We start from the raw sequence: 16,474 nt of genomic DNA on the forward strand, positions 1-16,474 counted from the left end.
GGTAGGTTGGTAACTCCAGCACATCCTCGAGACTGAACAGCACTGTTTCCAGCATAGTAAAGTACAGTTAAATTCATAGGTGTTGCAGGCAAATATTGTTTAAATAATGAAGATCCAGATTCAAAAAGAGTTGGAGGTTTGGGTTTATAGTCAAACATCTACCATCATCAGTTTACTCTTTTGTTAATTCTCATGGTTACAGCTTCATGACATGCAGATATTACACACCAAATCTAGTTTTTCCTTGCCTTGTTTTTCCTTTGTACATTTATTATGACACTAGCTACAAATAATAATTATTAGAATTGTTGTATTTGTCTTCTTCATTAGATTATGAATGTCTGAAATTCAGAATAATATTTTAGTTATTTTCTCTGGCCCTCAAATTATTTAACATGGTGTTTTGATAACTGCCTACATTTTATTCTTCAATTAATTAATACCAAATATATATATTTTTCACAGTGCCCAGATTTAAAGCCTGTCATCTATTTATCATTTTTATTAATACAGATAGTAAATTATTTAAATGGCCTAACACTTGTGTAAAGCCATCTGTAAAAAGAACAAAACTATAAATTAAACTGTGTCTAGAAATCTACCTTCCTTTAACTCCCAGACCTGTCCAGCACCACAAGCTTTGTACGATGGTTTTACCATATTTGTCTGTCTTCTCTCCAATGGCGTCAACTGTGCCATCTGGATGCAAACGGACAAACCCTCCAGTCAGCTTGTTATAGAACTGAAGAGTATTTCCTTTTGTAAACTTCCAGCTTTCTGCAGTCCACTAAAAAGAAAAACAAAACAAAACAAACAAAAACACCAGTATGAGAAGAAACAAAGAGAAGAAATTGCTAAGAAACAGCACTTACTAAACTCTATAGGCTGTTTTGTTTTAACACATCAAATAGTCATTTGAACATTGTTTATATGAGATAATCTAAAGCCCAAAAAAAATCTTACTGTTTCTTTTCTCTTAAGTTCCAGTTTCTGCCCTGAGAAGATGAAGAGAGGGCCATTAATTTCAGAAGTGTCATGCTTTCTCCAGTCATCATAAAACAGTTTTCCAGGAAATGTGTATACATGATACCTACTCGCAGAGAAGATACTGTTATCCCTGGCATACAGTTCTCTGACAATTTTACAATCATCTTCCCCCTGATCTAGCCACCTGTGAAAAGAAAAGTGTATTCATTATTTTCAGACTTTATATTTACATTAACCATTGGCAATTATCTTCCCAAGTCAGAAATACAAGATAGCAGGAAAGGGAAAAGACGTGGCTATCTGGCTCTCAAAGGCAGAGCAGTACAGAATGGAAAAGAAAATCCTAAAATGACTCTAAGAGTGCAAGGGAGGTAGAAGCAGCAGTTACTATCTGGTAAGGCTAAAATATGTTTTTGCCTAATACACAGGTGAGTTACTCAATCAGCCTGCTAACTGTCAAAGTCATAGATGTTATATTCACTGGATCAATTTATCCTGTCCTTTGGCCACTAACTATAGTTCAAACTCTAATCAGTTATTTCATAAATGGTTATTATGGGTTCCACAGGAAAAGAGGCAGGAAAGTGTCAAAGAAAAAAAAAAAGCAAATCTATCACGAAAGCAAATCTATCACCACTGCTGGGAAAATAACTCAAAAATCAAGGTCTGTTGATAGTAAGTAAGCACTATCATCTCTGTATAAAAAGCTACATGAAACACTGTGTATATTTATTATTTTTTAACCTAATTTGGGACCTAGTCCAAAGGGAATATGTTTTCTTGTCAGAGACTTTCATTTTTCTTTCTGGTATGTACAGAGAAGAAATATTTTTAAGAATCTATCTTATTTTACCATTAAATATTAAATTTCTATCATTACGAATGATGATAAACATAATAAATGTCTTTCTCAATAACATAAAGAGCCACTAAAATTAATGTTCACAAAAGTTACCCAACAAAGACTCAGTGACTAGGAACAACTAAATAAGTTACCCAGTTCTCAATGCACAAACTTGGAACTAACATGAAATGGATTTTTTCAATGTAAAAGTACACCTACAAACCTGTGACAGAAGAAGGCATATTCGTAATTTGTTGTGGGATCCTTGATAACAACATCATCAAGAAACCAGCCATTTCCTAAACACAAATTAAAGAATGAAAATGTGATATGAATAAATATGGTCCAATAATACTTCAAGTTTTGAGAAACAAGTTCTAACTTCCAAATATACGTAAAGGTCTTGTACAATATAAAGCTTTAGTACTTCAAATAAAGCAAAATATAACAGAAGTAAACTGTAAGGAATGTATTTCTTACACATATAACAAAAGCAAAGCATTATTTTAAGGCTTCATGCCTTATTGTGTCTATTTCAGTGGGCTTTTCCAAACAATTGAAAATAGAACAATTCTGTAGCTGCTTTTAATTTCATAAACTGCATTCATAATCCTGAACCTAACATCTTCCAAAGAATATATACTCGATGAGTTACCAACACTTTCTATTTCCAGGAAGTTTTTAAAGTTCAAATTTAAACAAAGTCTGCATAAAATATATATGTTTTGATAGACTAAAAATGAAAAATCATTCGGAAATCCTGTCCAAGCACATAGACTCACCTGGTATACATGAAGGTAGAAATTTCTTTTTAAATGTTTAATTTCATATTAATTTGCAAACTAGAGTTAGTTAAAATCAATTTTACTTACACATAAAATATTTTAATTAGTCATAGTGGTTTTGTCTATGCAAAGGTCCAGCTCAAAATATATTCTATTCTAATTAAAATTATTGAGTTGGTGAGTTAATACTCATCAGCTATAGGATAAAATTTATTTTTTTCTTTTATTTTTTATTTGTATATGTTTAGAGACAGAGGCTCACTCTGTCACCCAGGCTAGAGTACAGTAGTGCAATCACAGTTCACCATAGCCTTGAACTCCTGAACTCAAGCAATCTTCCAGCCTCAGCCTCTCAAGTAGCTGGGACTCCAGGTGTGTACCACCATGCTCAGCTAATTTTTAAATATTTTTGTAGAGATGGGGTCTTGTATGTTGCCCAGGCCGGTCTTGAACTCCTGGCCTCAAGCAATCCTCACACCTCAGCCTCGCAACATGCTGGAATTATAGGCATAAGCCACTGTTCTCAGCCAGATAAAACTTTTTAACACAGCATAAAAGACGCTTCAGCTTACTCTTCAGCTTCATCCCTCATCACATACTCCCGTTATTGAGTGGTGCCAAACTCTTCACAGTTCCCTAGATCAGTGGTTCCCAAACTTAGCATGCATCTGCATCACCAGGAGGGATTACAAAAACACAGACTACTGAGTTCCACAGTTTCTAATTCAGTAGACCCAGCACAGGCAGCCTACAGTGATCAAATGCCCCAGTTTGCCCGGGACAGAGGGTTTTCCCAGGATGCAGGATTTTCAGTGCTAAAACCGGGACAGCCATAGGTAAACCAGAATAGCTACAGGCAAACCAGTATGGCTAGTCATCCTAGATAAGACCCCAAGCATTGAATCTTTAACAATTTTCGTAAGCAATGCTAATGGCCCACGAACCACACTTTGAAAACCACTGCCACAGATGATTCACATACATAATTTTATGCCCTTACATACGCTATTCTCTCCACCAGGAACAAAATCTCCAAAATGTTATTTAATTTCATTTTTAAATGCTATCTCCCAAAAAAGAATTACTTGTCTCCTTTAAGGAAAAATAAAATGTTACCAGAATTCTAAAATGAGTTTTAAGAACTGAGGAGGCTGTAAAGAAAACTCTTAGAGGTAATGATACATTGATTTTAACAATACTTTGTAAGTTAGTAAGTTAGTTTTTAAATTATTAATGTAAAAATATATTGCCTACATTTTTATCATGTTTTTCCCATAAGAAAGAACCAGAACTGGATTTAGAAAACTAGAAAAGATGGGTTCCTAAAGAAAGCTAGGCTGTTCCTGCAGGGATTAGGGAGGGGTAAGAGTCTAGAAAAGTCTTATTAACCGGCATTGTTTACATATGTATGTTGGTGAGTAGGTATTTAAAGCAGTAATCATTTATCTTACTATCTTCTCAGATTATCTGCCTACAATTCTACTCCAACTGTTCTGCAGACTTTCCTTTCTTTGTGGCCAAAGGCCACTTAGGAAGCCTGCAGATTTTTATTCAAGCGGGGGTCATGTAACAAATTCTAGATGGCATAGGTTCTTCAAGTGGTTTCTTCACAACGGAAAAACCCCTACTACCCTCTCCTATTACTGGCAGTTGGTGAATAGGTATCAAATCAACAGCCAATCTACTGCAATGAAAACTTGTAGCTTTTATACTCAGTGGTGAACCCATAACTTGTTGTCTGCCCCTTCCTTCATAAGTCCTGAATATGTAGCTTTGTGCCTACATTTAGGACGGTGCTGGGATGGGTCTGAATATACTTGTCCCCCTAAAATTCATCTATTGGAACCTAAGACCCAATGTGATAACATTAAGAGACGGAGCCTTTAGGATGTGATTAAGTCATGAGGGCTCAGCCCTCATGAGTGGGATTAGTGCCCTCATAAAAGGACTTCAGGGAACTAGCGAGGCCTTTTTGCCCTTCCACCATGGGAGGACACAGCAAGAAGCCCCTCCCAAGACAACAAATGCCAGCACTTTGATAGACTTCTCAGCCTCCAGAAGTGTAAGAATAAATGTTTCTTCTTTATAAATTGCCCAGTCTAAGGTATTTTGTTATAGCAGCCTCAAACTAAGTAAGACAGATGGTGAGGTCTTGCTTCTAGTATTTTATTCTGGGCTTTTGAGACCTCAGCAGAAAATGAGACAGAAAAAAACACAATCATAACATTCTGTTAGACTGTACTTATAGTTCTGATTTTTGCTTTGGCCCAAAGTCATGAAGAGGACTGAAATACCTTAAATGACTAATTTTTTTTTACTTTCACCATTTTAATTAAATTTTTGTTTTACTAAATTGTAGTCAGAGAATGTGGCTTGTTTGGGGAAATTTACTGAGATTTTCTTTTTGGCCTAATATCTGAGTCAAATTATAAAAATGTTTCATGAAGTTTTGAAATGAAAGTGCTTCCCTATCTACAAAGTACAAACACCCGAGAAGAGTAACTGACGTATCCAACTAACCTACCAAAATCTGAGACATATGATAAAATCCTATCCTATCTTCTTTTCATTTCTTCCGGACTATGTCTGAGTATTTTACTTTATCTATTTATATGCAATATTATCTGTGGAATAAAGGCTCATGACTCTTACAATCTCATCGTGAATTATAAACTTTATCAAAAAACTTGTAACTTTTAATGCTTGTTGTCTTGAATTTTACTTTATCTTATAATAAGGTTAAAACTAAGATTATTTCTTTTATTTACATATTTCTGATATATCATTGCCTAAATTTTCACGTTTAATATTACTGGGTCATTTATTTCAAGTGCCTCTTGCATAGAGCATATAATTGGACACAGGGATTTTTTAGGTTGAAAATTATTGCCTTTATTTCTGTTTAGAAAAATTAACAGAAACTCAGAAATAAGGCTAAAAGATGACACAAGTCCTTTCAATATTGTAGTAGAACACTAACAAGCTTGCCTGAGAATCATTTGACTCACTGTGGGAGTGTAACATTATTTGACTTAATATTTACTATGGATTCAGGCCTAGACTCTGTAAAATTAGCTATCAACTGACAAAAAATAATATGCAAATAATTTACATCTGTTCAAAACATAGATACATTTTGTCCGAGAGAGAAGACAACCTCAAAAGTATATTTGTATTGTCTATAGAACATTGGTCATATTTTTATTAATCTTATTCATAATTTTTTTTCATGGATTATAAGTATATATTTTTTAGTTTCTTGTAACCTCCTTTCAACCAGCTTTGTCAACCTCCTAATTCCTTCATTAATTACCTAAACACATTGTCCACTCTGTATTTGTGTAACAATCTTGTTCTTAGTTTGAAAATTATACTTTGACACTTTTTAATAAGAAAGTTTATCACCTTGTTTGATGCATTTGGGTTTTTTTTTCCTTTTTTTTTTTGGTATGTGCCCTTTAGTAGTCTGTCTTTTGTTAAATGGATTTTGTTTATCTTATAATTGTTTTATATAGTAGCAGAAAATAAATGTATTGGGAAGATGTGAGTCATCTCACAGAGTTGATGAGAAGACTGAGGAAAAGCATGAATAAAATGGCAGGAGAAAACAGCTGAGACCTCACTGCCAGGACAGTCTCCTTAACGTGCCGCTGTTGGACAATCAGTAGCCTTCAAGGAATATCACCACCAGGAGATATGACTGCCGCCTCCACCACTACCATGCTGGAATGCTGTCACATGTCACAACCTATAAATCCCCAATCTCTTCTATTTTTTAAAATTACTCTTTCTAGTATTTAGGCCCATCCTAGATTATCTCCTTGGCCAAGCCTATGTCATTTTGAAGAAAAATACATCTAGTTAAATTTTAAAGGGTATTTGGAGTCAATATTTTGATTTCACATAGTCAAAACATAGAGATCCATTTTCTACCAATTTTCCACAGTATTTTCTAGATTTGAACAGTTTCACATAAATAGAATGGAATCAGACCTTCATGAACTCTCTGTGGAAGAGCCTTACCTGGGCCAAGTCCATCATGGCCTATCACAATCTTACACAAATCTCCAAGGTGCACAGCCTCCAGGAAAAAGGTGTCAGTCTATAACGAATCAAAAAGTATAATTAGATCTAGACTATAACTCTGATTTATATCAAGAGTATAAATTAAGATGCAGTGTTTGTTGTTGTTGTTGTTGTTGTTGTTTTGAGACAGGATCTCCCTCTGTCACCCAGGCTGGAGTGCAATGACACAATCTTGTCTCACTGCAACCTCTGCCTCCCGGGCTCAAATGATCCTCCTACTTCAGCCTCCTGAGTACCTGGTATTAGAGGCATGTGCCACCATGCCAGGATAATTTTTGTATTTTTCGTAGAGATGAGGTTTGGCTATGTTGCCCAGGCTGGTCTCAAACTCCTGAGCTCAAGCAATCCACCCGCCTCAACCTTCCAAAGTGCTGGGATTACAGGCGTGGGCCACTGCACCCAGCCAGTAAAAATTGATTGTAAAAATTAATTTACAATTAAAAGGAGACATAGTTGTGCTCCAATGGTTTATATATTCAGAATATAGACAAAAAGTGAAAATCACAGAATACTTTCGATAAAATCAAAGATAACGCTATAGGTTTCAATCCAAGAAAAATACATGATGTAGCATATCCATTAAAAAATGATAAGAAAACAAAAAATAACCTTTGTATAGTGTATTATGTTTCAAAATATTTTCATATGCATATTTTATCCTCAAAAATCGCTAAGTGAAAAAAAAATCCTTTCTACAGATAAGAAAGTTGACGCACAGATCCAGGATTAGAGCTCAGCTCCTCTGACACATAATAAGACTATTTTCTTTTGAATCTCTTTGTCTCTATGTAAGCGCACTGTTAAGAATATAAATAAGGAGAAACAAAACCATTAGCATTCATTAACAAAAAAATACTGTTCATGCCTGGTACAAATTAATGGATAACATTGTTATCCCTTTATCCACCAAACAGAACAGTTAGAAAAGCAGGACTTTCTATGCAATAAAAGAAAATTATGAGTTATGATATTTATAATAATCAATGTAGAGGACTCTAAGGAAAAGAGAAGAAACATATAATGAAAATATGCTGACACACTCATTAAGAACTAGTTGGGTCATCAAGGAAAGTTGAGATAAATATAATATGATAAAATGTCTATAATTTACTCAGTAAAAGAAAAAGTTAAATATTACATGCATATTAATATTAGAAATAATAAAATAACAATGTATTTGGCTTCTGCATTCAACAATAAAATTGGCTGTATATAATTATCCACATTTAACAATATACATACAGATTTAAACATCGACAAAGAAGGGAGAGATGTCAAGAAGATAGCAGATTAGGAAGCTCCAGGCTCCAATTAACACACGGAGACACTAAGTTAACAATAATGTAAGAACTAGAATACTCTTTTTTGAAAACTTTAGAAACCACTTAAGAGATGCAGCACCCAGGCCAATGCATAACCAAGAAAGGACTTCATCCAAAAAGGGCAGAAAAGTTCAAGCCATTTTACATGCCCATGCCCTACCCCTACCTGGCATAGTGCAGTGCAACAGGAAGGAAACCACCCACAGTCCAGAACCTCCCTCAGGACAGAAACGAAAGAGTGGACCATACATCCAACATTCTGTCTTGTCTGAAGGCTGCCTGAGAAACTGGTTTTTGTCTCCCCTGACTTGGAGCCATGGCAGAAATGGCAGATAGTTTGGAAGGCTAAAACACAGAGGCCAGCCCGGCAGCCTGTCTTTTCAACAGAGCTTCTTCAGTACAGCAGAGAGACAAGGCAAGCAGGAGATTGTGGGCTCTGGATAAGAAACAAGGGCAAGCAATTAAGGAAATTAAGATACTTAAAATCAAATACATAAGCCCAGGGAAGACACATTGTCAGAAAAGGTTTGAGAGGTCCCAAACCTCCACCTGGGCTGATCAATGCAAGTTTTCCCCTAGTAAAGCATGTGACTCATAATGACTGTGAGGTATGGTTGTATTTCTAAATGTTCAAATCTCAATAAAAGATCACAAAGCCTACAAAGAAGAGGAAAACATGGCCCAATCAAAGAAATGAATGGTTCCATGAAATAACCCTAAAGAAATACAAATCTCTAAACTTCCTGAAAGAAATTTAAAACAACTATCTTAAAACACTAAATGAGCGAAAAAGAATACAGAGAGACCAACTAAATGAAATCAGTAAATTCAGGCATGAATACAATGAAAAAGATAGAAACTATAAGAAAGAATAAAACAGAAATTCTAAAGCTGTTAATATAATTAGTGAATTGAAAAATTCACTAATGGGGTTTAACCTCAGACTTAATAAAGCAGAAGAATCAGCTTTCTTGAAAGCAGTTCACCTGAAATCATCAAGACAGGAACAACAAAATAAAAGGGTCAAGAAAAGTGAAGAAAGCATAAGAAACTCATGAGACACCATCAAGCAGGCCAACATATGCATTACGGGAATTTAAAAAGGAAAAGAGAGAGACAAAGGGGCACAGAGCTTTTTTGAAAAAATAATGGCCAAAAACTTCTAAAATCTGAGGAGTGAAATGCACATGTAAATTCAAGAAGCTCAATGAGCCAAAACTAAAATAAACCAAAAGAAATCCATACGTAGACACATTATAATCAAACTGGTGACTTTCAAAGAGACAATCGTGGAAGCAGCAAGAGAAAGGCAATTCATCATATATGAAGGAGATTCTATAAAATTATGAGTAAATTTAAGTAGAAACCATGCAGGCTAAAGGGCAACAGGATGATACATTCAAAATATTAAAAGAAAAAAACCTCTCAACCAAAAATTCTACATCAGGCAAAACTGTCAAAAGTGGAGAAGAAATTAAGACTTTCCCAAATAAACAAACTGAGTAAGCTCATTACCACTAGACCTACAATACAAGAAATGCTAAGGAAGTCCTTCAAGTTGAAATAAAAGGACACTAGATAGCAACATGAAGTCGTATGAAAATATGAAGTTTGAGCCTAGGATCCAGAGGCTTGCGGTAAGCCAAGAACAATACATACATCTCAGTATATACATAGGTTGAAAGTGAAAAGATAGAAATTCTATGTAAATGGGAACCTAAAGAGGGAGACAGTGGCCATGTTTATATCAGACAAAATAGAGTTTAATTCCAAAACTGTCACAAGAGACAAAAAAAGGTACTATATAATGATAATATGGTTAATTCACCAGGACTTAATGTTTTATATATAAATATATATAAACATATATATTATTGATAAATATATGTGCATCTAATATCAGAGTATACATATATACATATACATACATATATATGTATATATGTAGACATACTTACATATGTAAACCTATATATGTATGTATACGTGATATGTATGTATTCATATATATATATACACATACACATACATATAAAGCAAACTTTTACAAAATTGAAGGGAGAAATAGACAGCAACACAATAATAGGAGATTTCAATGCCCCGCTTTCGATAATGGATAGAAAAATGAAACAAAAGATCAATAAAGCAAGTGGACATGACCAACACCATAAACCAATTGGTCCTAACAGACATATACAGAACCACCAAAAAACACAGAACATTATCCATGAGAGATCACAAGTTAGTTCACAAACAAGTCTTAATAAATTTAAGAAAATTAAAATAATATAAAGTATCTTTTCCAATCATGGTGGAACAAAACTAGAAAATAATAGTAGATGACTGAAATATTCACATATATGTGGAAATTTAAAAACTCACTCTTTTTTTTGTTTTTATTTATTTATTTTTATTATTATACTTTAAATTCTAGGGTACATGTGCAAAACGTGCCAGTTTGTTACATAGGTATACATGTGCCATGTTGGTTTGCTGCACCCATTAACTCATCATTTACATTAGGTATTTCTCCTAATGCTATCCCTCCCCCTGCCCTCCCACCCCACCACAGGCCCCTGTGTGTGATGTTCCCCACCCTGTGTCCAAGTGTTCTCATTGTTCAATTCCCATCTATGAGTGAGAACATGCGGTGTTTGGTTTTCTGTCCTTGTGATAGTTTGCTCAGAATGATGGTTTCCAGCTTCATCCATGTCCCTGTAAAGAACATGAACTCATCCTTTTTTATGGCTGCAGAGTATTCCATGGTGTATATGTGCCATATTTTCTTGATCCAGTCTATCACTGATGGACATTTGGGTTGGTTCCAAGTCTTTGCTATTGTGAATAGTGACACAATAAACATACATGTGCACGTGTCTTTATAGTAGCATGATTTATAATCCTTTGGGTATATACCCAGTAATGGGATCGCTGGGTCAAGTGGTATTTCTAGTTCTAGATCCTTGAGGAATCGCCACACTGTCTTCCACAATGGTTGAACTAGTTTACAGTCCCACCAACAGTGTAAAAGCCTTCCTATTTCTCCACATCCTCTCCAGCACCTGTTGTTTCCTGACTTTTTAATAATCGCCATTCTAACTGGTGTGAGATGGTATCTCATTGTGGTTTTAATTTGCATTTCTCTGATGACCAGTGATGATGAGCATTTTTTCATGTGTCTGTTGGCCACATAAATGTCTTCTTTTGATAAGCGTCTGTTCATATCCTTTGCCCACTTTTTGATGGGGTTGTTTTTTTTTTCTTGTAAATTTGTTTAAGTTCTTTGTAGATTCTGGGTATTAGCCTTTTGTCAGATGGGTAGATTGCAAAACTTTTCTCCCATTCTGTAGGTTGCCTGTTCACTCTGATGGTAGTTCCTTTTGCTGTGCAGAAGCTCTTTAGATTAATTACATCCCATTTGTCTATTTTGGCTTTTGTTATCGTTGCTTTTCTGTTTATGTCATGAAGTCCTTGCCCATGCCTATGTCCTGAATAGTATTGCCTAGGTTTTCTTCTAGGGTTTTTATGGTTTTAGGTCTAACATTTAAGTCTTTAATCCATCTTTTGGCTTAGGATTGTCTTGGCAATGTGGGCTCTTTTTCGGTTCCACATGACCTTGAAGGTAGTTTTTTCCAATTCTGTGAAGAAAGTCATTGGTCGCTTGATGGGGATGGCATTGAATCTATAAATTACCTTGGGCAGTATGGCCATTTTCACGATATTGATTCTTCCTATCCATAAGCATGGAATGTTCTTCCATTTGTTTGTGTCATCTTTTATTTCGTTGAACAGTGGTTTGTAGTTCTTCTTGAAGAGGTCTTTCACATCCCTTGTAAGTTGTATTCCTAGGTGTTTTATTCTCTTTGTAGCAATTGTGAATGGAAGTTCACTCATGATTTGGCTCTCTGTTTGTCTGTTATTGGTGTATAGGAATGCTTGTGATTACGTTTATTGATTTGCATATGTTGAACCAGTCTTGAATCCCAGGGATGAAGCCCACTTGATCGCGATGGATAAGCTTTTTGATGTGCTGCTGGATTCGGTTTGCCAGTATTTTATTGAGGATTTTTGCATTGATGTTCATCAGGGATATTGGTCTAAAATTCTCTTTTTTTGTTGTGTCTCTGCCAGGCTTTGGTATCAGGATGATGCTGGCCTCATAAAATGAGTTAGAGAGGATTACCTCTTTTTCTATTGATTGGAATAGTTTCAGAAGGAATGGTACCAGCTCCTCTTTGTACCTCTGGTAGAATTCAGCTTTGAATCTGTCTGGTCCTGGACTTTTTTTGGTTGATAGGCTATTAACTATTGCCTCAATTTCAGAGCCTGTTATTAACAACTCACTCTTTAAACCATCATTGGGTTGGGTGATGTCAGCAATATGGCAGACTAGGAGGATTCTGACTTTCGATTCTTCCATGGACGTACCAAATAAACAAATACAAATACATCGATTCATTTTGAGAGAAATTCAGACACTTGTTGCAACACACACACACTGGGAAACTGAGAAAATATCCACACCGAAACAGGTAGAAAAAGCTGAGATAAGCTCCTGCCGCAAACCACACCCCAGAAATAGCACTGCACAGTCAGGAGCTTCTCCAGCTTCAAAAAGGAAGTGTTTGTTTTTCATCTGGAGCCCACAATCTCTTTCTTGTCTTATTGTCTCTCTGCTGTACTGAAGAATCTCTGCTGCAAAAAACAGGCTGCAGGGCTGACCTCTGTTTTTCCAGGCTTCCAAACTATCTGCCTTTTCTGTCATGGCTCCAAGTTGGGGGAGACATAAACCAGTTTCTCAGGCAGCCTTCAAACGAGACAGAATTCTGGACATAGGATCCACTCTTCCATTTCTGTCCTTTAGTTATCCTGTTGTGCTGTGCAATTCTGCAGTCTTCCCATTTGTAAGGAAGACCCCATTAAAGCCCAGCTCTACCAAACAAAAGCACAAGTTCCTCTCCTTCAAAATGATGGCTCCCGTGTGCTCTTCTTCCCAGGCATGGGGATGTACAAAAATAGAAAAATGAAAGTAAAAAAAAAAAGGTGGCATGTCTGCACCTTCTCTATATGTGAGGAGTTCCCGTTCCTGCCTCCTAAACCAGAACTAGAGAGCTTCTACTGAGCCCCCATATCTGAGGTCCAGTGCCTATTTCCAGGTTTCTGGTGCATTGAATCCAGATTGAGGGATTGTGGAGGAGAAAACCTAACTTTTATGGTTGCTATCCAAGGGATTGGCTCCTACATCAACTGCCTCTGAGAACAGATGGGGCTTGGCATTTGAAAATCCCCTGGGATCACAAAGAACTAGGAGGTGGTTTTAAACAGGCAGCTATACCCCTAGACTTAGTGCAGAGTAAGCAAGGAAAATTATCTAACTTCCAGTTTCTCCCTGGAAGAGGTCTGACTGCACACAATCCCAGCTGCTGTCCGGGGGTCAGGGCTTTAACTAGAGTACATCTGGAAGCCTAGAGGGCAGGAAATTAGTAAAGTTCCCAGAGCCTCAATAGGCATGTGGGTACTTCCCATGTCTTCTCACCCTAGCTCACTCCAGCAATAAAACCAAGTCTCCAGCTTCTCCCTGAAAAGAGTTTCTCCACACACTGAGCATCCCAACTTCCATAGCTCCCACCTAAATAACTGGCTCCTAAATCACCTACCTCTGGAAATGTGGGGGCTCAGCATTTGAGAATTCCCTGGTACCACAGACAACAAAGAGGCAATTTTAACTGGGTACAAGAACACTTCTAGCAGCTATCCCACATAAGGCTTAGCACAGAGCAAGCAGGCAAAAATACCCAAATCCCATTTTCTCACTACAAAAGGTTGGACTTGCACTTTCTCAGATGTTGCCCCAGAGTTGAGCTTCTAGTTAGCCAGCATCTGGTTGGTGATAAGTCAAGTAATTAGAAGTCCTTTGTGAACCTGAACAGACATGCCTTCTTCCCCAGCTGGCTCCGGCGATAAAGCCAATCTTCATCTTCTCCCTGGAAGGAGTTTGTCCATACATCGAATGTCCCATATTTTACAGCTTCTACCTGAGGGACTGGCCTCTAAATCACCTAGCTGTAGGAGCTGATGGGGATAGGCATTCTCAAGTACCCCAGGGACTGCAGTGAATGAAGAGATGCTTTAAACACATAAGGAGCACTTCCAGCAGCTTTCTCCTGGCTTCATACAGAGAGAGCAGGCAAAAACCCCCAGCACCCAGTTTTTCTTTGAAAGGGGTTTGACTGTACACCTAATGTCAAGTTTCCCAACGATTTCCATGGGTTACATTTTTAATTATCTTGCATCCAGGCGGTGACAGAATAAGCAATCAGTAGTCTACTGAGTGTCTGCACACTTCATACAGCTCTTTCCTCTGGTTCATTCCAGAGATAGAACAGGTCTCCAGCTGACCCACCTGTCTCTAAGAACTGATGAAACTGGGCATTTGCTAGGCTCTTGGGAGCAACAAAGAGCAATGCAACTGTGTGGTCTGAACAGGAGTGCAGGCATTTGCCACAGATCCTCTCCCCAGCTTAATGCAGAGTGAGTGAGAGATAAACTCCAGCTCTGAGTTTCTGCCTGAGGAAAAAACGAACTTGATCACACATCTAGCAACTCATCTTTTCCAGCTGCTTCTCAAGAGACTGACTTCTATCTTACCTATCTCTGGGGCACTGACAGGACTTGGCACACCCTAAACTCCTGGGGGCCACTAAAAACAAAGACAGTAGTTGGGGCAAATACAAAAGTTTGAGAGGCACTTAATCTCTGCCAAGTTGATCAGTGAGTTCTATTTCCTACATGAAGCCAGTCTCACAAGATTGGGAGAGGTGGCTGTCTTGTCTAATGCATAGAAACTAATAGAAAGAGTCAAAGAAAATGAAGAAAAAAGGGGAATATGTCCCAAAAAAAGAACAAGATTAACTTCCAGAAATGGAGCTAAGTGATTTACTCAACAGAGAATTCAAAATAACAGTCACAAAGATACTGACATCAAGAGAGTGATGAATGAACCAAGTGAGAATTTCAACAAAGAGGAAATACAGAGGTTTAAGTTCCAGAATAAATAAAGAACTTCTACAATTCAACAACAAAAAAGAAGAAATAACCCAATTTTTTCTTTTTCAACTTTTATTTTAGATTCAGGCAGTACATGTGCAGGTGTGTTAACTGGGTATATTGTGTGATGCTGAGGTTTGGGATATGAATGATCCCATCACCCAGGTACTAAGCATAGTACCCAACAGTTTTTCAATCCTTGCCTCCTTCTCTCACATCCCTCTCCACACCCTAGTGTCTATTGTTGCTCTCATTGTGTCCATGAGTACCCTATAATTAGCTCCACTTATAAGTGAGAACATACAGTATTTGGTTTTCTATTCCTACAAATAACCCAACCCTAAAATGGGCAAAGGACTTGAACAAACATTTCTCCAAAGATTATATACAAGTGGCCAATAAGCATATGAAAGATGTTCAACATCACTAATAAATAAAGAAATGTAAATCGAAAGCAATGAGATATCCCTTCATAGCCATTAGGATGGTTACATAAAAAAAAAATTAACAAGTCTTGGCAAGGAGATGGCAAAACTGGAACCCTTGTGCACTGCTGGTGGGATTGTAAAATGGTACAACAGCTATGCAAAACAGCACAGTAGTTTCAAAAAATTAAAAACAAACTACCATATGATCCCTCAATCCCACTTCTAAATATGTATCAAAAACAATTTGAAAAGATGAGCTCAAAGAGATATCTGCACCCCTATGTACACAGTAGCATTATTCACAATAGCCAAGAGGTGGAGGCAACCCAAATGTCCATTAATCGATGAAATGATAAACAAAATGTAGTTTGTTTGTTTACACACAATGGAGTATTATTCAGCCTTAAAAAGAAAGGAAATACTGTCACATGCTATAACATGGATGAATCTTGAGGACATTATGCTAAGTGAAATAAGCCAGTCACAAAAGACAATTACTATATTATTTCCCTTACATGAGGTATCTGAAGTAAATACACAGAAATAGAAAGTAGAATGGTGGTTACTAGGGACTGAAGGGAAGGAGAAATGGGGAGGTGCTAATTATTAGATTACCAATTTTGGAAGATGAAAAAGTTCTGATGATCTGTTGCACAGCAATGTGAATATACTTAACATTACTAAACTGTGAAATTAAAACACTCTTAAAATAGTTACAACAGCAAATCTTATTTTTTGTGTTTTTACCATGATTAATCTTTTTAAAATCAAAGGGCATTTTGCTTACTTGTCCTCTTAAAAAATTGAAGGAGCTCTTCGATCTAAATAGTTGTCTGGATCCTGTATCTCCCTTTTCCCCATGGATAGAAATGTAGACGTTTGCTACTGTTCCAGCATTCCATAGCTCACCTGTTGCCACATTCACTTCATATATTGTCACTGACAACATAAGAAAAAAAACTTTCAGTGCCAAGC

The 16,474-nt window shown here is 36.7% G+C and overlaps 1 protein-coding gene across 1 annotated transcript in view; it reads right to left on the reverse strand.

Moving 5' to 3' along the window:
• Window positions 1–16,474, reverse strand: part of RP1 (RP1 axonemal microtubule associated) — a 274,928-nt gene that overhangs the window by 211,266 nt on the left and 47,188 nt on the right. Inside the window, exons 6-11 of the mRNA XM_055348747.2 lie at window positions 16,287–16,438; window positions 6,640–6,718; window positions 2,055–2,130; window positions 1,095–1,171; window positions 964–995; window positions 658–787 (exon numbers count right to left, since the gene is read on the reverse strand). Of these exons, the coding sequence (XP_055204722.2) occupies window positions 658–787; window positions 964–995; window positions 1,095–1,171; window positions 2,055–2,130; window positions 6,640–6,718; window positions 16,287–16,438 (546 nt within the window). The remainder of the gene's footprint in view (window positions 1–657; window positions 788–963; window positions 996–1,094; window positions 1,172–2,054; window positions 2,131–6,639; window positions 6,719–16,286; window positions 16,439–16,474) is intronic.

Source organism: Gorilla gorilla, chromosome 7 (assembly GCF_029281585.2).
Source record: "Gorilla gorilla gorilla isolate KB3781 chromosome 7, NHGRI_mGorGor1-v2.1_pri, whole genome shotgun sequence".
Lineage (NCBI taxonomy): Eukaryota > Metazoa > Chordata > Mammalia > Primates > Hominidae > Gorilla > Gorilla gorilla.